Source organism: Pseudorasbora parva, chromosome 8 (assembly GCF_024679245.1).
Source record: "Pseudorasbora parva isolate DD20220531a chromosome 8, ASM2467924v1, whole genome shotgun sequence".
NCBI lineage: Eukaryota > Metazoa > Chordata > Actinopteri > Cypriniformes > Gobionidae > Pseudorasbora > Pseudorasbora parva.
Genome location: NC_090179.1, coordinates 17,186,992 through 17,211,527, shown reverse-complemented (window position 1 = coordinate 17,211,527; position 24,536 = coordinate 17,186,992). Strand labels below are relative to the sequence as shown.

At 38.8% G+C, this 24,536-nt stretch overlaps 2 protein-coding genes across 6 annotated transcripts in view; both read left to right on the top strand.

Moving 5' to 3' along the window:
- stim1a (stromal interaction molecule 1a) overlaps positions 1–3,257 on the top strand; it is a 62,128-nt gene extending 58,871 nt beyond the window's left edge. For 4 of the 5 annotated variants that reach the window (XM_067450224.1, XM_067450223.1, XM_067450225.1 and 1 more), the window contains one exon: positions 812–3,257. In XM_067450224.1, coding sequence (XP_067306325.1) covers positions 812–1,328 — 517 coding nt within the window. In that variant the 3' untranslated portion in view covers positions 1,329–3,257. The remainder of the gene's footprint in view (positions 1–811) is intronic. The other variant, XM_067450227.1, reaches the window with a different exon arrangement.
- Positions 3,258–4,737: 1,480 nt separating this feature from the next.
- On the top strand, positions 4,738–24,074 carry si:dkey-24p1.6 (protein sel-1 homolog 3). The gene is made up of 23 exons (XM_067451620.1): positions 4,738–4,898; positions 4,993–5,485; positions 7,364–7,490; positions 7,594–7,715; positions 7,798–7,913; positions 8,137–8,201; positions 8,273–8,405; positions 8,607–8,736; positions 8,829–8,972; positions 11,924–12,123; positions 12,282–12,461; positions 15,966–16,085; positions 16,580–16,720; positions 16,915–16,977; positions 18,240–18,413; positions 18,494–18,621; positions 18,950–19,033; positions 19,242–19,332; positions 19,412–19,496; positions 21,404–21,513; positions 22,755–22,882; positions 23,251–23,353; positions 23,662–24,074. Exons 1-23 carry the CDS (start codon positions 4,851–4,853, stop codon positions 23,803–23,805), a joined length of 3,129 nt encoding a protein of 1,042 aa, XP_067307721.1. The 5' UTR covers positions 4,738–4,850; the 3' UTR covers positions 23,806–24,074.
- Positions 24,075–24,536: the final 462 nt, after the last annotated feature.

Here is a 24,536-nt window from a genome sequence, read left to right as displayed (position 1 = left end):
GTACACTGGTCCTCCAGGGGCAGAATTGGACACTCTGGATGGTAGATGTTTCTATAGGTGCTTTTCCACTGTTTGGCTTAAATAGTACTACCCCGGCTGAGGTTCCAAGCATGCAATACTGATATTAAATTGTCACACAGCAGATCACTGGTTGGTCAGAGAGACTACCAGCATCATTGGATTTGCGACATGATACAATAAACCAGCTAGCATCATCAGCCACCGCAATTTTGTTTGCACTTTTTAAAATAAATATATCGTGGCCAGTAGGCAAGGTGCAGCTGTTCCCCTCGTTGGTAGCCAAGGAGCGGATCCAGAGATCATTCTATAATCCCATCCACTTTAAAGTGGTACTAACTGCAGTGGAAAAGCAAAACCAGCCTAGCTCTGCCATGCAGTGGAAAAGCGCCAAATTTCAAGGGTGTCCAATCCTGTTCCTGGAGGACCACCTTCCTTTGGAGTTTAGCTCCAACACCTACACATCTGTTACTAGTTATCTAGAAGACCATAACTGGCTGGTTCAGGAGTCCTAGAGTTGCAGCTAAACTCTGGACACCCCTGCTCTATGTATAGACTACACTTCTTTAGCTCATGGTAGTTGAGTCTTGGCATGTTGTGCTTCAGTTTGGACAACTTTTGAGCATGAAATGTTGCATGTTTAACTCTCTGAGGGTTGAACAACTCACTGATGAGTTCAAGTAGCAGTAAATGCAGTGATACCTTGCATATAACCAGTAAGTTGTCTTGGCTATTTTGGATTGGTCTGATATCTCAAATTGTCCCAATGCTAATTTCATCGTTTCCTTCACAGGGACTTGAACCGCTCCGACTCCGATTCCTCTTTGTGTATATCCCAGACCGGCGAACAGCTACGCTTGTCCTACAGTTCCAAAAGCTTTCCCGTGAAGCCCACTTCACTCCTGTATGGCCCCCACTCACGCTCTGAAGAGGGAGCCCACTCTAACACCCACAATGGAGGCAACAGAATTCACGATGGGGGAGCATCTCTCGACGGAGGTTCTGATAGTCCCATATTAATGAAGAAGGTGTATGGCATTGAGAAATCTGCCAGTATGAGTGAGATCCTTGGCTCTCAGGCAGTGATGTCTATGTCAGAATCCTCACGCTCCTTAAGCCCAAACTCCACTGAACCCGACACGCCGTCCCCCACTGGACTGACGGAGGTGAAGGCTGGAAACCGTATCCCCCAGATCTCCTCAAAAAAGAGCCCCCCAGAAGAAGACAGCGGCTCTACAGGTGAAGACACTGACTCTGCCGCAAGTCGCAAGAAACACACCTTCAAGATCTTCAAAAAACAGAAGAAATGAGACAACTGGACAACTGTTTAATTTTTCCCTTGCATTTATTTTTGTCATATTGTTGATATAAATGTTTTGATTTATTTTTCCCTCTTCTGGTCAGAAGTTACGGCACAACCAAACAACTTTCCAAGATCTTTATAGTAATGTTTGCTTTTTCAGAGGAACACTTAGGAACAAGCATGATTTCGGGGTGGGAATGACACACCAGTGGAAATGGGGTGGACTATATTTTGGGGGAATGTAACTATTTATTCAGCAGGAGTAAGTGCCAGACTTTCAAAAGAATCTTCCCTCTGATGGAATTTTCTTTCCTTGTGTACTCCATATCAGTTTGCATGTCTTCGCCTTTGTTTGATTGAACTTTGAATGCTCCTTGATGTTTGCTTGGTTCTTGTTCTCCTTTGCTTAAAACGCAAAATAGCCTGATTCTTTCGTTTCGATCCGCACACTTCTTTGTCTTTCAAGTTAAAATGAATTGTCAGCTGAATGTTTAACGGTACTCTTTGGTCAGTGTTTGTCGATGGTCAGAGAAACTGTAAAAGGGCTGAACCTAGTGTGAAACTCCCCTCAAAAATGTTGCACTATTTCTAAATGTTGATTTGTCAGTTTTGTAAAGATTATTTAGAAATATGCTGGAACGCACTAAAACGTTTACACAAATCAAGACACTGAACTTATCTCCAAGGCTTCAGGGATTTCTGAGATGTGGAATAATTAAGCGATCCGAATATTTGATCTGTGTGGATCATTCCAAATCATTTAGCAAACACATGGTGGCTTATGAATATGCACATTAATGTTTTTGAGCTTTTACGATTAACCTTCTGACTGTTCCTGGTGACATTGTCCAAGATCCAAGCTCCCTAGAGATCACAAGGTGAATGCACTACTGTTCAAATTACTCCCAAGTTGAGAGATCTTGTCTTGTATTCAAAGTGCCAAACTAAAGCCACCGTCCTGAAGGTTAGATTCCAGTTTTCTTAGGCCCAAGCTTAAATAGGCTTGCAATAAGGTGCGTATTATCCAAATTGTGGTGGAAGTTGCTACTTCTGACATGTTTGAGATCTTGTTGATAAAGAATCTTTGTATTAGGTCGTAAAATTACTCTGAATCTTTGATTTCGGGTGCTCTTTTGTAACATTTTGAAGCAGGCTGGACCACACACAGATGCTGTTATAATGGAGCGGCTTGCCTTTAAACAGAGAAGTTCGAGCAGATGGATTTTACTACTGTGCATTTTCAGAGGAAGTGGAGACCACTCTCTGTTCTTCTTGTGGTTTACATGTTCACTTTAAGATAAACTATCTTTTACCAGAGCACTGAAAAGTACAAGCACACTTTCTGAAAAGACAGAGGTTAAGAATAAAAAGACTTGGTGAGGGATGTCACTATGCAGTTTATTAGTTTTTACCCACAAGCTTTGAAGGTCCAATGTATCCAATAACCTGGGGGCAAACCAAAGCAGTGCTGCACGAAACATTACCTGTTTCTTCTTCTGAATTGTATTTGTGAAAGATGGTACAAGACCACATTCTGATGTATATCAACTAATCAATCTTTAACAGGTATAAAACCATGCAGATGTATCCGTTTCATCTGTGCCTCTTTTGCACGAAGAAGCTCTTTTGTCAGTGAGTATGTCAGTGCGCGCGCGTCAGTCCGGTCCAGTAAACTGCACTTCACTGTGTTGATGCATGTTCTCAACACCGGTTCTCTAACACGGAGAGGGAAGTGAAGGGAGCCGTTTTAGACTCTGTTCCCATTTAGATATTCCTGTTTGCTTCTCCGTTTGAGCTATTTATGCCTATACTGTACAAAGGGAGGTGGAGAAACAAAGTAAAAATGATTATTTTGCATCTTCTGTAATGTTCAAAACTGTAGTCTTCAAATTTTATGGCACTCCTGCATGTAAGCAATAAAAAGTTTTTAAAATGAGTGAGATCTCCATTATTCCTTTTATTGTATTGAATCTGTCTGTCGAAATTTTGAATCCAGCCTTGTCTGAAAGTTTAAATAAAAAGAGATGGACAAGGGTGGAAAACACTTAACTCCCAGAATGCATGAATTTTTTTTAATAAAGTATATTAGGAACACCTGTTCAATTTTTTCATTAATGCAATCAACCAATAGTTGCTTCAATGCATTTAGGGGTGTGGTCCTGGTCAAGACAATCTCCTGAACTCCAAACTGAATGTCAGTATGGGAATGAAAGGTGATTTAAGCAATTTTGAACGTGGCATGCTTTCAAGTATTTCTCAATCTGCTCAGTTACTGGGATTTTCACGCACAACCATTTCTAGGGTTTACAAAGAATGGTGTGAAAAGGGAAAAACATCCAGTATGCGGCAGTCCTGTGGGCCAAAAAGCCTTGTTGATACTAAAGGTCAGAGGAGAATGGGCCAACTGATTCAAGCTGATAGAAGAGCAGCTTTGACTGAAATAACCACTCGTTACAACCGAGGTATGCAGCAAAGCATTTGTGAAGCCACAACATACACAACCTTGAGGCGGATGGGCTACAACAGCAGAAGACCCCACCGGGTACCACTCGTCTCCACTACAAATAGGAAAAAGATGTGGTGGAACCGGAGCTTCGTGGCCTGGATGTGCATCCCACAAATCTCCATCAACTGCAAGATGCTATCCTATCAATATGGGCCAACATTTCTAAAGAATGCTTTTGAATCAATGCCATGTAGAATTAAGTCAGTTCTGAAGGCGCAAGGGGGGCAAACACAGTATTATTTATATATATATATATATATATATATATATATATATATATATATATATATATATATATATATATATATATAGTGTGTGTGTGTGTGTGTGTGTGATGTATTAGAAAAAACTTTAAAATTCTTCTCAAAATTATAAAGGCAAATGAAACATTATACAACATGAAGAGAATGCAAAAGATGCGTACAAACAAAACAGTTTCTACAAAAAGTAGCTAGATGGGCACAATCCACCAAAACGTGGAGACAGACTCATATATCATTAATTCCTGTTATTCTTTATTCAACGTCCTGTATGGTGTGGTCAATTTTATTATAATAACTCTTTAAATAAACGGAGCTTATTCTGAAATTCGCAACATTCATGAGCATGTCTGCATATACTGTTATACCATCATAGGATTGCATTTAAAGTTTATTATCGGTTTACAAAACACCTAGCCTATAGGAAAGCCGCACTTTCATTCCCATATCACAGGCAGGCCAGAATCCCAGCGCGTATAGGCCTATAATAAGACTTATTATTCATGAGTGAGCTAAATTTGCGTTAGAGGGTGGAACTGTCCGTTCTGTTTGCTCAAACTATTACACCTGCTACTCAAACAGGATGTTATCCCGGGCTAGGTAACATTTGATCACATGAAATTCTGCATTGCAACGGTCATTAACGCGGATATGGCAACCCGACAAATAACGCAATAATATGCGCGTCTGTGTTTTCATTTTAATTAGATAGGTTGTTTAGTTTAATCCACATCTGGTAGTTGCTGGTTTTTGAAGAGGAATTATGAGCGATTTGAGTTTTTATTGGCTGTGTTTACATGTCATTCTTTCAGTAAGTAGGCCTACATTACTAATTCAGATACAAATTAGATGTATAGAGCTATAGTTAACATCCATAATTAAATTTGTCTTTTCTTTATAACCAGATGCCTTTAACTGTCTGTCTAAGCCGACCCAGCACAGGTAATGTGGCTTTCCTCGACGCACCTGACGCGCCAGTCTCCAAATGCCCTTTACGCGTTCAGTACACCTGCTATGAGTCGTCCGAAGTACACGTTCAGGTTCTGGTTTCTTTCGATTCTGGATCTACCTCAGTTGTTTTTCACAAGTACTGGACCTGCAAGCCCGGACGTGATAGAACCCGAGTGGTGGTCGTGAGTTTTCCTGACTGGCTTGTGTACCGGCCCGATTGGATAATCCGCAGTTCTGACTGGGTTCTCAGCTGTTTATTGCGAGGTTGGATCGGCCCTGATGAAGCCACCGGACCGGGCAGGCTTTTTAGAGCCAGTGTCACGGTTCCCCTCGAAATTCAATCACCACTGAGTCGACCCTATAAACAACACCTGCATTGTCCCAGCTGGGACACCGATGTGCTCTGGAGAGTCAGGGGAGATGGCGTACAGTGCGCGGAAGAAAATGGTTTATATTAGATTACATTACGTTATAGTATAATAATGTACGTGCAATAGGCTAAGCGCACATTGAATGTTCTTAAAGTGTACTTACCCATAAAAGTACTGGGTAATACAAGGTAAAGGCATGGGTCAAATTAAAGGCACAATATGTAAGATTTGTGGATTCAAATATCCAAAAGCTACTAGAGACAATGCTATTTATGGGGAGAGCGGGCACAACCTAATGCGGGGTTAGCTGTAACTCACATGCTTTACACACATGCCAGGATGATGAAACTTAGTGTATTTACTACCCAACTAACTATTTTAGGTTATAAGAATGTTTCCCTAACGTTCCCATTAAGTTATAAAAACATTTTCTGAATGTTCTAGGACCGTTCAAATATCCAGTTTGTGAAACGTTGTATTAACGTTTTCATTAGGTTATAAGGACATTAAATAACGTTCTTATAAGGGTGTGAAGTATGATCAAATAAAATATTCCTGTTTTCTCCTTTAAGGTACTTGCTTTTGTTTATTGACATCTTATTCTTTCTTTAAAAAAGTAAAACCACTTTTATAATTGACTTTTATATTACATTTATATTTAATACATAATAAATTTACTAGATTTTTCTTCTGATTGTAAAATATGTATATATATTTTAACGAAAATAGCTGTTAAGTGTCATTAAGTTGTCACTGGATATACAAATGATATATCTGAAGTTTAAGAAAAAAGCTGTATGACTAATTTGTAATGACTAATACTTTTTTAATGTAGTAACGTTTTTAAAATGTTCCACTAACAATGCAAGAATAACGTTTTATAGCTAATTTTTATAGCAAATAGCAAATAACATTGGCACAACGTTCTAATAACATTACTGCAAAAACATTTTTTTAAACTATGAGAGACCTTTGAGAGAAACGTCTTTGTTCTGTATAAGCGACCACTAGCGGCAGATATTACATACTGTGCCTTTAAGGTTTAGGGGTAAATTGAGGGTTATTACCTAGTTATATTGTGTTATTACCTAGTTATATTGTGTTAGTGTCATTTCTACAATAAGCCCATAGTATGTTAATGCAAAACAGGACCGTAAAATAAAGTGCTGCCATATTTTTATGAACATGACACCATGGCACTACCATGTTTTTTGTGCATGTACCTGGAAATTGAAGGAATAGTAGTATGGTTATTATTTTAAACACCTTGGGGTTTTATTTAAATTACATATGAATATTTTAATCATCATTGTGCACATTAGAGCCAAATAATATTTGAACTAAAAACTGAATACATCGATGTCACAATAATTTACTTTTTAGTGTTTTTGTTTGTAAGTTTAACAATCAGGGGCATGTTGTTCAATGTTTCGCTATTCAGGATCAGGTAATCCATCTTACTTTTGTGCAGGTTTTAAAAATGTTTTTTTGGGGGGGATTTTTGGATTGGATCAACCTGATCCTGATACACACTTTTTTAGATGACCAAATCTGGATTACTAGAGCTCTACAGAGCCCCTAAAGGGACATGGTGATTAAACAAAACAAAAAAAAACTCTTCAATGCTTTTGCATTTTACTTTTTACGAAATTTGTGTTCCTGAAAGCCACCCTTCTGCTGGGATCAGTATAATCCAGAATTTTGTGGAGCAAATGTTTCCTAATCTTATTAAAAGGTTTTGAACAACACAAACTGTGGATTTGATCCAGATCAAAACCAAGATTTGATCTAATCTGATTTCAGAATTTTTTTTCTTTTTTGAACAATCCATTTTCAAGATTTGATCTAATCCGATAGCCGAAGTCAGATTATTGCTGAACAACTGGCCCTAGAAGTTCATGTTAATGTATCTTTTCATAATGATGTTTTCACGCTCTTTTGTTTTTTCTTTAAGAGGTGATATCTCTTCTTTCCACATTGTATGCCTCTACTGGTGAGCGTTACGGCATCATCAAAACCCTCCAGCCATTCAGAAATGAAGTTTTAGAAGGCCTGAGAATCAAATCCATCTATTACCCCTGGTGAGAGCTTGTGCCGTTTTATTTATTTGGTAACCAGGCTTAAATGTAATAATTGAATTCACAGAATAAATTCACAGAGTTATTGATGATTCTGACTTTTTAGGTGTGCCGTTTCTCTCTGGGTTTTGTTGACAAAACACTGCGGTAACCGTTTATGTGGGCTTCTGAATCACATTGATGTGAAAAATAACTATGCCACCCCTACCTTGTTCCTCACTGACACTGGTAAGGATGTGGCAAGCTCGGACCACTCGCTCATTCATGGTTTTGATCAATTACAGAATTTGCTTTTGTCCGATTCGTTCAGGTAAGATCCACATCCAGGTGCAGGGAGAGGCGGGACACTCATCAGCGTTCCTTTCATCGTTTAAGGTTCCTCTTCATCAGTGGTGTCGTATCAACCTGGAGATTATGGGAAGAATGGTGAGATGGTGATTGGATGCATAACTGTGAGGATCACAGTACTGAATGATCTTAGTTGGTGACAATTTTTTTATTTTTTTTATTGATTCAGAAAGAGTTTGGTCATCAAATACGCACACACTCAGTGTGGAAAGCAGCAAATGAAAGTTGAGCCTAAATGCAATTGTAGATCTAAATGGATAGTCTACTCCCAACCATATTCTCATATTCTCCTCTCCTGTAGGCAAAAGTTTCTATTGCATGTACTGACGGACAGCAAACATTTGCTATGGAAGATGATGCGCACATGTAAGATTCTTCATTTAAAGCAGTAATATTTAAGTTTCACAATCATCGCTAAGATCTCGTGTTATGTGCAGATTTGGTGTGAACGTCATGTTGGATGACACACATGGCTATTTTGTGATTGGTGGAGGTAAATTCATACAGGGGATTGAAGGGTATTTCGGACCGACTACATTATATCGCACAGAGGGGCTCCCAGCTGACCAGGTAGAATATGATCATGTTTTTATATTATATAAAGATGCTTTTATCTGAAATTACTTACAGTGCATTCAAATTATATAACATTTTAACAGTTGATTCATTCCCTGAAAATTTAACCCAGGCTGTTGGCATTGCTAGCGACATTTTAAGTATATTCTGTATTGTGTTCCCCTGGACCAAGCATGATATTTTACATCTTCACAGGATGAGATTCACCTTCCTCATGTAATATCAAAGGTTAATATAACTGGATGGTTCCGGTCTTGCCAAAATTTCAAATCAGAGTTTTTCCTCCCAGTGCTGAGTCACTCTCTCACTTTTAAGAGGCTGTCAGGTAAGTACCACACATGTCCACTAGATGGCGCTAGAGATCGAAATATGTAATTTTGTCATTGTCTACAGTTATGTTTGTATGTTCACATCCAGACAGCTGTTTGGACGCATACACAGAGCTGCTTCTGAATCACAGTTCAGTGAACTCAACAGAGCAATGTATGTTCTTCGAATCTCAGACAAATCCTTACAGACGCCAAGTTGCACAGTTGACCAAACGACTGTCACAGAAATATGGTAAGATTATATCTAAACAGTTTATTGGTGGAAGATCAAGTATTTATAAATGTTATTTTGAACTTTCTATTCATCAAAAAACTTACAATGGAGGAACACAAGCAATAACTAAACCAGAATATCATGGGAAAAAATAGTCTAGGTCTAGAATGATTTAAAATGGATTTTATTTTTTTCTAGCCCAAATCTCCTCTAAAACCAGTCTACAGACCAGCCGGATCAAACTGGGAGATAAGCAAATTTTAATTTTGAGTTATTTTTTCCCAAAATAAGACAATTACTTTTGCTTGTCTAGTAAATACTTCTTGTTTTAAGAATATTTAGATGTTTGGATTAGAAACAAGACAAAAATACTAAGTAAGAAAAGTATTTTTTGCAGTGAACCTTTTAGGGGTTCCAACTACGTAGCGCCGATATAACCTTTTAAGGTTCTATATAGAACCTTTTCTTCTAAGAGTGTAGACTGATCTCAGATGTTTTTTTCATCTGACTCAGTCTATACTACCCCCCTAGAAATTTCATAGCGTTGTGATACATAAACAGAACACCTTAGCCACCTTATAGCAATTTTCTGGCAACCACCAGAGCATCAACTGCACTGATTGGAGTGTTTGAGATGGAGCCACTGATTTCAGATGAGGTCACTGTTACTGTGATATCACTTCATGGTTCACTCACGTCACTGCAGAAATCAAACTTCTTTGCCAATTCAAAGTGGGGGCAAAGTACACTGACATACATCACAAGACATCACCTCAGTCTGCTGGGAATCAAAAACTGGCTGATGACCTGAATGTGTTCTATTTTCATCTTGCTATAGGCTGTTCACACCCACTCTGACCTATTCTCTGTACAACCATCAACACCTCCTGTTAAACTAATCCTATCAGCATTCTTCAACCAGATCTTCGAAGATCACTGGAGCTATGGAAAGTCCCTTCCTGCTTCAAATGCTCCACTATCATCCCCATTCCAAAGAAACCCTAGATTGCAGGACTGAATGGCTGCAGATCTGTTGCTTTAACGTATGTGGTCATTAAACCATTTGAAATATAGGTGTTGGCCCACCTGGAGGACATCACTAGACCCTTGCTAGACCATTTCAGTTTGTTTATCTGACAAACAGGTCTGTGGATGATGCAGTCTACATGGCCTTCAACCTTAAGACTATCATCAGATTAACTCCGCTCTCTTTGTCCAACTCCATCTGTCAGTGGATCACAAACTTCCTGACTGCCAGGCAGCATCCCTAGAGGATGTGAAAATTCACATCCAACACCCGCACAATCAGCACTGGGGCATCACAATTATGTGTTCCATCCACACAAATGACTGCACTGCCAAAGACAACCTCTCCTAAAGTTTTCAGTTGGACACCACAGTCATCTGTCTCATCCTAGATGGTCATCAGTATGCATATGGAATAGAGGTTGAACAGCTGGCTGTCTGGGGTGGTCACAACAACAAGCTCAAAACAGTGGCCTTGTCCCCATTGGAACCCTAAACCCTCGCAATCTTCCACAGAGTGCACACTTTCATAAAAAAAATGCCACTTTGACTCTTGGGTAGATGTATGCTTCGGAGCTTTTGCGATCAAAGTGTGCTTCAAATCGAGCATATTGGCCGCAAAGGGGGTGCACCCATTCAGAAACCTAAAATGACAAATGGGACAGCCTACTGTCTTGTGAACTTAGGCCCTTTCCCAAATGGCACACTTAACGTGCACTTTCGGTCTTCTGGACTTACAATGTCTGCTGTGTGTGCATGCCCGTGAAGTCCACGAGAACACAGGGTGTCCCATTTGTCCTTTTAGTTCTCAGAAGGGTGCTTGCGAGCACCACCCCTTTGAGGTCGATATGCGCCCTTGATGCACACTTCTGCTGAGCCCGCTCTGGTTCAGGTTACCCGGCGGACTTCTTCCTGACAGTCAAAGCGGAATTACGTTGCGAAAGTGCGGACTCAGAGGACGACCGTGAGGGTTTAGGGTGCCATTTGAGAAAGGTCCTTACATTCACACGCACGCAGTGTCCATTGTAAGTCCGCAAGACTCAGAGTGCACGTAAAGTGTGCCATTTGGGACAGGGCCAGTGATAGTAAGGGTGCTGGGGTGTTCCCCTTGAAGTGGACTGCATTTATATAACGCTTTTAACAGACCCTATGGCCATCCAAAGCGCTTTACATTTTTGCCTAACATTCACCCATTCATACACCGACGGCGATGTCAGCCATGTAAGGCACCATCCAGCTCGTCGGGAGCAGTTGGGGTTAGGTGCCTTGCTTGCACCTCGACACTTTGTCAGGTGGAACCGGAGATCGAACCACCAACCTTTCGGTTTGTAGACAACCTACATGAACCACTGAGCAACTGCCGCCCCAGAAGTCCTCTATCATCATGAACAGCACTGTTGCTGCAGAGGAGTCTTTCAGGTTCATGGGCTCTACCATCTCTCAGGACTTGAACTGGGACACTCATATAGACTCTATTGTGGAACAAGTTCCAGAAGATGTTGTACGTCCTTCACCGACTGAGGAAGTTCAACCCACCACAGGAGCTGCTGACACATTTCTACTTGGCTATGCTCTGTACTTCAGGAGCTGTGTGGTTTGGTTCAGCTACTAAATCAGACCTCAGAAGACTATACAACGGGCAATCCACACTGCTGAGAAGATCACTGGTACACTCTTCCCCACTCTCATAGAACTGTACTCGCCCAGAGTGCAGAAAAGGGCTCAGGCAATCTCTCTGGTCCCTTCACACCATGACCACTTCTTCTTTGAACAGAGCACTAAGCATCCAAACAACAAGGCATAACAACTTTATTTTACCAGGCTATTTTTTTATTCACTTATTTTATTGTCTTATCAAGACGGATTCCTTGTGTGTAAGCAATCTTGGTGATATATCTCAGTCCGATTCTGATCTTAGAAACATATTGCTTCCTCTATTGTAGGCAGGGTGAATGCTACAGCAGTGGGCAGGATGCTGTATGCTCGGGTCCTCCGTAAAATCAGTACAGCTCACAGTGTGGAGGTTATAACCAGGATGATGCCTTTCCTGCTGCATTCTGGCTGCTTGGGAGACTGTAGAGCACTACATCTGTCCTCTGTACTCTATAGCAGTGGAATCGGAGTCAAGAGACAGCCGTACAAGGTGTGTGTTTTGGGGTAATGCATTGATTAGGTCACTCCAGAATTAATCTTATGTGTATAACTGTAATATGATCTCTGTGAACAATAAGCATTCCTGTATTATAAATACAAACAAAAAGTGAATGAGTTTAAGATGTAACCTGACCTGTGTCACTGCAGGCTTGGCTGTTGTCCCTTTTGGCAGCTCAGAAGGACTGGAGATTGGCTCTACTGCGTTTAGGGCACATGCACCATGTTGGCGACCTGGAGGTGACTCCTGACCGTGACCTTTCCTATGCTTATTACATTAATATTGCGAGACAAACCAGCTTGGATCAGAAGAATCCCTCTCCAGAGCAAGTAAGAGGCTTTTTGTTTTGTTGCTTTTTTAAAGCCCAGTTACAAACTTTCATCTATGACAAGTTATTAATTTATATTAATTTGTAACAAGGTCCCAGATTTCTATAGAGCCCCTAGGCCCCTAGGCTTTTATGATGGTAAAAAAGTGAGAGAAAATATGCTTTGTGAGAGAATGTAATATATGTTTTCAGCTGCGTTTAAAAAAAAAAGATCAATGCACTCAACTCTTTCCCCGCCATTGGAGGAATTTTTCAGCTTTCCATGTGTAACGAAGTTCGTAGATGGGAAGGAAGGAGGCGGGAACCAGAGAACATTCACCAAACTTTAATTCAAAAATAAATAAACAAAACGAAAGTAAAACCGTGGGCAGCCCCTCAAGGACGACTGCCCGCACACACACACATAATAAAACGTGGGCAGCCCCTCACGGACAACTGCCCGCACACACACACACATAATAAAACGTGGGCAGCCCTTCACGGACGACTGCCCGCACACACACACATAATAAAACGTGGGCAGCCCCTCACGGACGACTGCCCGCACACACACACATAATAAAACGTGGGCAGCCCTTCACGGACGACTGCCCGCACACACACACACATAATAAAACGTGGGCAGCCCCTCACGGACGACTGTCCGCACACACACACATAATAAAACGTGGGCAGCCCCTCACGGACGACTGCCCGCACACACACACATAATTAAACGTGGGCAGCCCCTCACGGACGACTGCCCGCACACACACACACATAATAAAACGTGGGCAGCCCCTCACGGACGACTGCCCGCACAGACACAACAGAACGTAAACAAAACATAACATAAAATTCAGGCCTGGTCCTCTCTCGTCTTTCGCTGCCTTCGCTCCTCCTTTTATGCTCCCGTCACTCGGCCACGAGACGAGACCGGTGTGTCACGCAGCTGGCACTCATTTTCACTCACCATCGGCCCGCTCTCGCGGTCCCTCGCCCCGCTGCTTGCCACACCATGTTATATGGTAGGGGGCGCTATGACACATCTTCTGAAAGATTTCTGAATCTCCTCATCAAAACACAGGAAAATAAGAAGCAGAAACAAGCAACAGCATATGCCAGGGGTGTAGAATTTACTACATTTACTTTTTACCACCTTAATTTTGATAAGGACGTGTCCCTACCAATAATTTTGATAATTAAAAAAAAAAAAAAAAAAAAAAATATATATATATATATATATATATATATATATATATATATATATATATATACACCCTGCGGGACACCCTGCGGTCTTATGGACTTAACGGACACGTGCACGCAGTAGTCATTGTAAGTCCACGAGACCTAAAGTGCACATGAAGTGTGCCATTTGGGACAAGGCCGAAGTACGTCAAAATAAATGTGCACACCACCTCAGTGATAAAACCTTAAACTTGTGCATTCGGATGGTGATTTATTAATGGTGGAGGCGTGATTGTTGTGTTTGGTAATGTGCTACTCACGTGGTCAACAACATGATTGTATGATGTAAATAAAATGCTTGGTATGATAAGAATAAATGCATATTTAATTTAATTTGAATATAATATCTTAGTTATTTAAATCTGTTTAAAAATAGGAAGAAGATATATAGACACATTATAGTTCTGTCTTGTATTTGATCTCATTCAAAGATATTTTATATCTTTCCACATGGAAATGAGCAGAAATAAGTGAATACAGCCTCTTATTTACATGAGGTAAACAGCTCCTTGGTTATTTTAACATATAAAATAGCTGCCATAATAACGCCCTGTTTTCAAATGCTTCCGTTCTTTTCTTCTTTTTTAATTTTTGAGTGGTGATGAAATATACTACTCTTGTAAATACTTGCCAGCATTTCAGTAATGAAAGTCTGCATCCGAATTACAGCAAGGTGCAACTGTACATACTCTTCATAAACAGTGAATTTTGAAGTGATATATTCTTGAAAACTCAGAGATGTGGATTCGGACAGCAATTAAATACCACACGACCTTGGTGTTTGTCAAAAAACAGTAGGTCATTCAGCCGGGGATTGTTACGCGGTTGGTTGGAGACAGACGACAATAAAATCAGACTAGCCCCTGTGAATGATGACAATACCTTATGACCCCACGAGAAACAATTCACTTCTGAATAGGCTTCAGCCGGCTAACAGAGCAAGTTGGAAAATCAGACTTTTCCCAAACCCCATGGGGAGGAGCCGAGGAGGACCGCAACATCATGGCCACCGAACAAACCTCAGCAAAGATTGTTCTTGCTTTGTTTTGTGAGAAAACCCAAATGTTTTGCGAGAGAACGCAATGTTAAAATTTCAAAGTCAACAATAATTGTTGTCCTAAATGACGAACTATACACTTTGTAAATTTGTGGTTATTTTGTCATTCAACACCGGAGTCTAAAAGAGCCTTCCCCTCCGGTACGTAATAAAGCTTTGTTGGTTCATTAGGTGCATGAAATGTCCAATATTACACACTTGATACTTTTTTGTGTATCATCTGGGTATTTCAAATCGGCTTATTCTTTTAGAAATTTTCAGTATGACTATTCATACTACAAAATGGCATAAAATAGTTCATACGCACGAGAATTGGGGCACATCTAATGTTTCTCGGTGGAACGCAATACTTTTGTGAGGGAATGCAATGTTTCTTGGGGAAGTGCAATACCTTTGCGAGAGAAACAGTCTCATATTTTTTTCAAGCGCCATGTTCCTTTAAGGGCTCCATAAATGTTTTTCAGTATTTGGGGGATGAAATAAGTTGTCTCTTGTATTAAAATTGAATTTATGTATTAGATAAAAATGATGCTGTGAGGCACAACAAAACATTGAAAATGTATTATGTTTGTAATTGTAATGTCTTAAATTTGTATAAAGAAATTAGAAGGAATGGACAAAGATAACCTTTTTAAAGGGTTAGTTCACCTGGAAATGAAAATTCTGTCATTAATTACTCACCGCCATGTCACTCCAAACCCGTAAAACTTTTGTTCATCTTTGAAACACATCTCTTTGATGAAATCTGAGAGCTTTCTGAACTCTCCATAGACAGCCTAACTGGCACTTTCAAGGTCCAGAAAGGCAGTAAAGACATCATTAAAGTACTTTTACTTTTTTGACTCCAGTGGTTACAACTGAATTTTATGAAGCAATGCGAGTGCTTTGTTTGCGCAAAAAATAAAAAATAAAAATACTAATCTCTATTAATCTCCAATGCGCGTTCATATAACATTGTCTGATTGTGTGAATGCAACACGTGTGTTGTAGCTTATGTTTTAGAGGACAGAAAGCTCTGAGATTTCATCAAAAAACATTCATTAGTGCTACAAATACAGGTTTGTATAATGACATGGGGGTGAGTAATTTATGGGTAAACTAACCCTTTGTTATTATGAATTCGCTATAAAGCCAGTAGTAGTCTGAACGCTTTACACTTGATGTGTTGTGCAAGGCAATTCCATTGGCTTTTTAAATAACATTTCATCTTCTTTGTAGACTTTTGTTGAGTTAATACATTTAAATGATGAAGAGACCCTGAAGGCCCAAACCAATGAAAACGACGATCTGTTTCACTGGCTAAAGCTGCAGGCACGAAGTGGAGTGGCCGAAGCAGAGGTACTACAGTTTCCATCCAACAAAAAAATAAATACACAGAATCTTCCATTTTGATGATATTCCGCTGAACCGGGAGCACGTGTGGACATAAACGTACAGTCCTTACAGTTTTATTTCCATTGTTTGTTTTGTTTTTTGTTTTTTAAGTAATGTATTATATATTAAAATAGCTGATTTCTTCATTAATATATTTAAAATATATACATTCATTTCTGTGATGCAAAGCTGGATCTGCATCCTTCTAATATGCTGATTTGCTGCTCAAGAAACATTTATTATTATCAATGTTGAAAACAGCTGTACTGCATAATATTTTTGTGGAAAAAAGATTATTTTGATTTAATAGAAAGAACAGCTTGTATTTAAAATATACATATTTTTTACAGCATTATACATTTTAATTATAACTTTTAATACATCCTTAATACATTTTGCCAATTTAATAACATCCTTTTTGAAAAAGGGTTTATTTATTTATTTTCTTTCTTCTTCAGCAAGCAATGGGCCGTATGTTGTTCTGGGGTCAGCAAGGTGTGTCTCCAGACATTCAGACAGCAGTGAAGCATTACGAAAGAGGAGCCATCAAACTCAATGACCCCGTGTCCATGTACGACTACGCCATTGTGCTCCTCACGGTCAGCGACCTTTATATCTTTGCTATTTCCGATCTTCTATGCAAACTTACACTTCAGAATCTAATACGTTTCAGAATGTGATGGTTCATAAAGAATATCTGAATTGGCCAGCAGAGGGCAGTCTTGCAAAGCATTTGAAGTGAATACTGCTGAAGACCAAGTGTACTTAATATCCTATTTTCTTGTATTAACAGGGTCAAGGAGTTCCAAAAGATGTTCAGAAAGCTGTCACATTCCTGAAAAAAGCAATAGAACAGGTATGCCTTGTCGGGTCGTACAATTATATTTGTTTAGAATAGGGGCAATATAAACTTAGCGACTTCGTCACCAGCTAGTAGATAGTTAAGAGGTCATCAGTCTTACTTTTCCGATTCAAATGTACCTTTTTATTTAATAAAAGGTATAAAACGTCTTTACCAATTTACCTTTTTATGTTACTGATTTTAAAAGGTTCGTTATTGAAGAAAAAAAAATGAATGACAAACTTTTAAGGTGTCTAAACACTAACCGACGTTTTCAAATTGGGGTCAGGGGACAGACACAAGGGAGTACTGAGGGGAAAGACAAAAAAAGTGATAAATGAATGACTACTGGACTAGTGAAAAGGGGAAAAAAACATACACTGCTGTTCAAAAGTTTTTGATCGGTAAGATGTTTATTAAAAATACCACAAACAATACAACAAAATATTGTGAAATATTATTAAAATGCAAAACAACAGTTTTCTATTTAAATATATTTTAAAATGTAACTTATTCCTATGTAACTGAATTTTCAGTAGTCTTCAGTGTCACATGATCCTTCAGAAATTCTATTTTATATTCAGAAATTCTATTTTATATTAATTCTAATATAAAATAGAAAGCTTTTATAACATTGTACTACCGTTCAAAAGTTTTGGGAAATAATTTAATTTCATTTTTTTGGGAAAGAACTTTAAGAATAAATGAATACGTTTATTCAGTAAGGATGAATTAAATTGATAAAAAGTGACAGTTAAGACATTTATAATGTTACAAAAGCTTCTATTTAAAATAAATGCTGTCCTTTTGAACTTTCTATTCACCAAAGAATCCTGAACAAAAATAAATAAATCACAACTGTTTCAACATTGATAATAATCAGAAAAGTTTCTTGAGCATCAAATCATCATATTAGAATGATTTCAGAATGACATCGTGATACTGAAGACTGGAGGAATGATGCTGACAATTCAGCTTTGATCATAGGAATAAATTACATTTTAAAATATATTCAAATATTACTGTTTTTTTGTATTCTTATAATAAATGCAGCCAAATAGTAGAAACTAAATATGTTCCTAATAATATTTTACACATTTATGATTTTTTTTGTGTCATTTTTGTCTTTTGAAAAAATTAACCATTTGATTAGTTTGCGCACACTGTTTATTTATGTTACGTAATGTAATGGATGCTCATATATTTCTTTGTTCTTACTGACATATTGACTGTATGTCACTCAGTGGAAAACTTGTTAGTGATTTGACATCCCGCAGGGGTCTGTCCCCGCTCTCACAGCTCTGGGCTGGTACTTTGAGCAGTATGAGAAGGATTACGAGAAGGCGGTACATCTGTGGGAAGAGGCTGATGCCAAAGGTCACCCCGATGCCTCCATGAATCTGGGAGTTTTCTACTCTCTGGGCCTTTATCCTGGAGAGCCTGCCGACCAGGTAAATACTCACAGGCTGATGTGCTTTGAAAACGATTATATTCATCAGATAAAATGATATTGTTTTTCTTTAACAATCAGTTTAAGGCATACAAGTACTACTTGAAGTCAGCGCAGAGAGGACTCTTAAATGCTGGCATTGAATTGGCTGATATTTGGATTCATGGGATCCCCGGCAAAGTTGCCCGACGCCCTTCAGACGCTCTTCTGTATGTAACTCAAAATGATATTATATAATATATTTGTATTGTAGCTATAGACTCAAGGTTTAGCAACCCTTCATTGAACTTAACAAGATTGGCTGAGTGTGCATACCTCTGCTACCCATAATGCCCTAGTAATTAAAGACATTCATTCTTTCTTATATGGCATGTACCACTAAAATATTTCTATTTGGCATGTTGCCTTTGCGATGAACTTTAATTGCATCATTGAATCAATGTTTTCCTGTTGATCACTTTAACGCTGCTTTTGAAAACCTTTTTTGTGTAAAGCGCTATACAAATAAAGGTGTTTTTTTTTCTCTTTGGACTTTAGCTGGGTGAAATGGGCATCTGAACAGAATGGATATCTGGGAACAGTCTTGAGGAACGGGCTGAATGCCTATTTCAAAGGAGAATGGTAAACCTTTTTGTTTGACTGCATATGTAGAATTATCATAATATTAAATTACAATACCTTTTAGATTATTTACATTAGAAAAGGATGTTGCAAAGACCACTTTCTATTGTTTACCCTCTCTCTCTCTCTCTCTCTCTCTCTCTCTCTCTCTCTCTCTCTCTCTCTCTCTCTCTCTCTCTCTCTCTCTCTCTCTCTCGTATTGTTGCAGGTTCACGTCTTTGATTTATTATCTCAGTGCGGCAGAGAGTGGATTTGAAGCTGCTCAGTTTAATGTGGCGTACCTTTGTGAACTCAACTCAGTGAGTTTGTTCTAAACACTTGCTTTAGATTCAGATGATCACTCGATTGGCTTTGATAGATGTTTCATGTCTTTTATAGGGCTCTTTGGATCCAGCACTGGTGTCTCACTGCATGTTAAGATTTTATAACATGTCGATACAGGCTCAAGTTCCAGCTCCCTATGGTAATTTGAACAAATTTAAGATTATATACTAATGAACTTCTTCATCACACACACACACACACACACACACACACACACACACACACACACACACACACACACACACACACACACACACACACACACACACACACACACACACACACACACACTGAACAAAGATATAAAAATTCTAGTTTTTGCCTAAAATTTTCATGAACTCAAAGATCAAAGAATTTTTCTATGTACACAAAAGGCCTATTTATTGTTAATATTGTTCACAAATCTATCTAAATCTGTGTTAGTGAGCACTCCTCATTTGCCGAGATAATCCATCCACCTTACAGGTGTGGCATATCAAGATGCTGATTAGATACTGAACAAAATTATAAAGGCAATACTTTAACTTTTGCCCCCATTATGTACATTTTAGAGTGGCCTTTTATTGTGGCCTGCCTTAGCACACCTGTGCAATAACCATGCTTTCTAATTAGCATATTAATATGCCACACCTGTGAGGTGGATGGAATAGCTCAGCAAAGGAGAAGTGCTCACTAATACACACACATACATACATATACAGTGAGAAAATAATTGTTTGAACACCCTGCTATTTTGCAAGTTCGTCCACTTAGAAATCATGGAGGGGTCAGAAATTGTCATCGCAGGTGCATGTCCACTGTGAGAGACATAATCTAAAAAAAATAATCCAGAAATCACAATGTATGATTTAACTATTTGTTTGTATGATACAGCTGCAAATAAGTATTTGAACACCTGAGAAAATAAATGTTAATGTTTGGTACAGTAGCCTTTTTTTTTGCAATTACAGAGGTCAAACATTTCCTGTAGTTTTTCACCAGGTTTGCACACACTGCAGGAGGGATTTTGGCCCACTCCTCCATGCAGATCTTCTCAAGATCAGTCAGGTTTCTGGCCTGTCACTGAGAAACAAGGAGTTTGAGCTCCCTCCAAAGATTCTCTATTGGGTTTAGGTCTGGAGACTGGCTAAGCCACACCAGAACCTTGATATGCTTCTTACAGAGCCACTCCTTGGTTATCCTGGCTGTGTGCTTCGGGTCATTGTCATGTTGGAAGACCCAGCCTCGACCCATCTTCAATGCTCTAACTGAGGGAAGGAGGTTGTTCCCCAAAATCTCGCAATACATGGCCCCAGTCATCCTCTCCTTAATACAGTGTAGTCGCCCTTTCCCATGTGCAGAAAAACACCCCCAAAGCAGCATGATGCTACCACCCCTATGCTTTACAGTAGAGATGGTGTTCTTGGGATGGTACTCATCATTCTTCTTCCTCCAAACACATTTAGTGGAATTATGACCAAAAAGTTCTATTTTGGTCTCATCTGACCACATGACTTTCTCCCATGTTTCCTCTGGATCATCCAAATGGTCATTGGCAAACTTAAGACGGGCATAGACATGTGCTGGTTTAAGCAGGTATGGCATTTTTATGAGCTGAAATTCAATATGGTTGTGTATTTAAGATGTGAATATTTAAATTCAAAGTAGAATATGTTCTAAATCCCCCAAAGTAGAATATGTTCTCAGCTCTCAAAGTTGAAATGTTTTGAATTGAAATATTCACATCTTGAATATGCAAACAATTTCAGCCCATAACAATGCAAGCCCTAAAAATAAAATGCATTAAAATGCAAGCATGGTTAATGCAATGCATTTTTTTTCCAAGTGCAATTCAACAAGCTTTTTTGTTGAAAAACATTTGCAATTATTTTACTCCCATAGCAGTCATGTGTCTTTACAGTGAACTGAACTGCTCCTCTTGAAGGGCAGCTGGGGTCTGACTCGATGTCCTGTGTCAGTGCCTCAGTACATGTGCTCTTTTTCATGCTCCCTGTAGCTTAAGCTTCAGTGTCTGCATGTGGTGATGAATTTCTGTTTCCCCCTCAGCTTTGATCAGAATGGGAGATCTGTTCTATGGTGAAAAGGCTTTGGGCAGAAAAGAGGTTTCTGATGCCGCAGAGATGTACAAGCAAGCAGCTCTCAAAAACGAACCACAGGTACCTGTGTCAGCAAATGCTCTTACCTTGAATGATCAGAAAATGTAATTATTTAATAATTGAAATATCTGATGTCATTATCTGGGGAAATATAAGCAAGCTCACTCACTTTTTGTTCATTGCAAACTGTCCTCCAAAAAAACTCTATAGACTCTATAGGTTATTTTTCAAGCACCTTATTATGAACTATATTTACGTTTTGAAGTAACAAGCTATATTTATTTTAATAAGCTATATTTATTATAAAAATAATTTTTAAAAAATATTTTTTTATTCTGACAAGCTGTAAACAAACAAGTTTGTTTTATTAAGTTATATTTACACCGATCAGGCATAACATGTGCTGTGGTATCTGGCAAAAATATGTTCACAGCAAGTCCTGTAAGTTGCGAGGTGGGGCCTTCATGGAATCGAACTTGTTTGTTCAGCACATCCCACAGATGCGCCATTTGATTGAGATCTGGGGAATTTGGAGACGACCAATTCAACACCTGAAACTTGTTGTTCTCCTCAAACCATTCCTGACCCCTTTTTGCTTTGTGGTAGAGCGCATCATCCTGTATTCAGAACGAGCATTAAGTACTTGAGCAATTTGGGCTACAGTATCTCTCCTGTTTGATCAGACCACACATGCCACCCTTCGCTCCCCACGTGCATCAATGAGCCTTGGCCACCCATGACCCTGTCGCCGGTTCTCCTCTGTTCCTTCATTGGACCACTTTTGATAGATACTTACCACTGCAGACCGGGAACACCCCACAAGAGCTGCAGTTTTGGAGATGCTCTGACCCAGTCATCTAGCCATCACAATTTGACCCTTGACAAACTCACTCAACTCCTTACACTTATACTCCTTACTTGTTTTTCTGCTTCTAACACATCAAATTTGAGGACAAAATGTTCAATTGCTGCCTAATATATCCCAGCCACTAACAGTTGCCGTGATGAAGAGATAATCAGTGTTAGTTACGTCACCTGTCAGTGGTCATAATGTTATGATTGGTGTATATGTTCGGTCTAGCAAGCTATATGTATTACTCTATTTATTCTAACAAGCTGTATTTGTATTTAGTTTTTTGTTCTAAAATGAGTTGTATTCATTTCATTATTAGTAGTAGTAGTATTCTTTTTTTATGTGGTGGTTTTCGTTTAGGGTTGGTTTCTCTGTTTATTTATCTTCAGTTTCAATTTATTTATTTCTAATTTCAGATATTTTCATTTTGATATTTCTGTGTCCTCAGGGTTGGTATAATCTTGGCCTGCTTGTCCAAGACGGAGAGTCTCTGCCATTCAGTGTTCTTTCCGAGCTTAATTTGCTACACCTTCACATAACAGACAGACAGAAGCTTCTCATCACCCTGTACCAAAGGTAAGACAACATCACAATCCCTGTAAATCATTCAGACTGTCTGTATCCCCTTCAAAGGAGCAAGGTCTGACGTCAGAACCCATAAGTCGAATTCGCTGCTGGTTCCTTTGAGGTTTTCCTATTGGGTTTAATAATAGTTTTTTTTCAATGTATGAGTAAAGTAAAACCTGTGGTAAACATAACTTGACTATACTTTGTGTGCAGTGTACGTTGTCTGATCTAGGTGCTTATTAAAAATATATGTTTTCTACTATGGGTGTGTGTAATTTATGTTTTAGAACAAAACGTTAAAGTTTAGTCAAGTTATGTTTACCGCAGTCTTAGACACTCTATTACAGTATGTCTTATTCTCCATATCTTTTTAATAGATGCCGAGAGACCAATAGCACCGATGCATACCTACCATGCACACTGGCGCTCTTCAGCACACACCTACGATCTTTCCAACTACATCAGGATACTACTATAAAGGTCTGTGTATTATTTTAAAAAAAATTGTTGTTAAAGTACAAATGTTGACTTAATGTTTGACTACTCCAAAAGCATACTGTAGCATGGACAATTTAGTGATATAATAATGCAAATCAGTCAGTCAACAACAAAAAAGAAAAAAAAAGAAACTGATTGGGCTCCTTGTTGTTTAATTTGTATAATAGTGTATAACTGCATGATCACCTCATGGGGACGTTACCGTGTTAACATCATAATGATTCATCTCTCAGATTGTTTAATGATGAGGGACTCATTTTCATAAGTAGATGTTTACTCTGTTCCTGTAGCTCATTGCCACAGTTTCAGCAGCAGCGATCGGAACTCTGTCTTTTGCATTCGGACTCTTTAAATGGAGGACGACACCACTCCACCAAACATCCCAAACATCTGCTTCCAGCCAAACCCAAGGGGGGGAAGAGGAAGAATCCTAATGGAAACTACTAGACAACTTTTTTATTAATATTCTGTCATTCTCAATGGATATCCTTCATACAAAGCATTTGTTAATCTTTGGTAATACTTTACTTAAAGCCTGTATATCTAACACATTGCTAGTATTTTAATGCATTAATTACGCCTTGTAATGCGTTTTATGATGTATGATCATGAAGGCGCCTCGTTACCATTTTTTTAAATCCTTGTTTTTGTTATTGAGAAAAAGAAAATGTAATTCTGTCAAATCAATTGATCACATCTAACTTAAAATGTTATATATATACAGTACACACACCCACACACACACACACACACACACACACACACACACACACACACACACACACACACACACACATATATATATATATATATATATATATATATATATATATATTAGTCTTGCTCAAATGTTTGCACACCCCTTGCAGAATCTGTGGAAATGTGAATAACACAAATTGCATGTTATTTTTGTATTTAGTACTGTCCTGAATAAGATATTTTACATAAAATATGTGAACATATAGTCTGCAAGACAAAAAATAAAATCAGATTTTATAAAAATTAGCCCGTTCAAAAGTTGATGTACCCTTATATATTCTTAAAACTGTGTCAATGCCTGGATGATCTACGGCTGTTTTTTGTTTTGTTTTGTTTTTTGTTTTTGTGTGTGTGTGTGTAATGGTTGTTCTTGAGTCTCTTGTTTGTCCTGAGTTGTTAAACTGCC

Coding starts and splice junctions, on each gene's coding strand:
- si:dkey-24p1.6 (XM_067451620.1), top strand. CDS start 4,851: ATGAGCGATTTGAGTTTTTATTGGCTGTGTTTACATGTCATTCTTTCA. Junction 7,491..7,593: donor AAATCCATCTATTACCCCTG/GTGAGAGCTTGT, acceptor CTGACTTTTTAG/GTGTGCCGTTTCTCTCTGGG. Junction 18,622..18,949: donor CGCCCTTCAGACGCTCTTCT/GTATGTAACTCA, acceptor TTTGGACTTTAG/CTGGGTGAAATGGGCATCTG.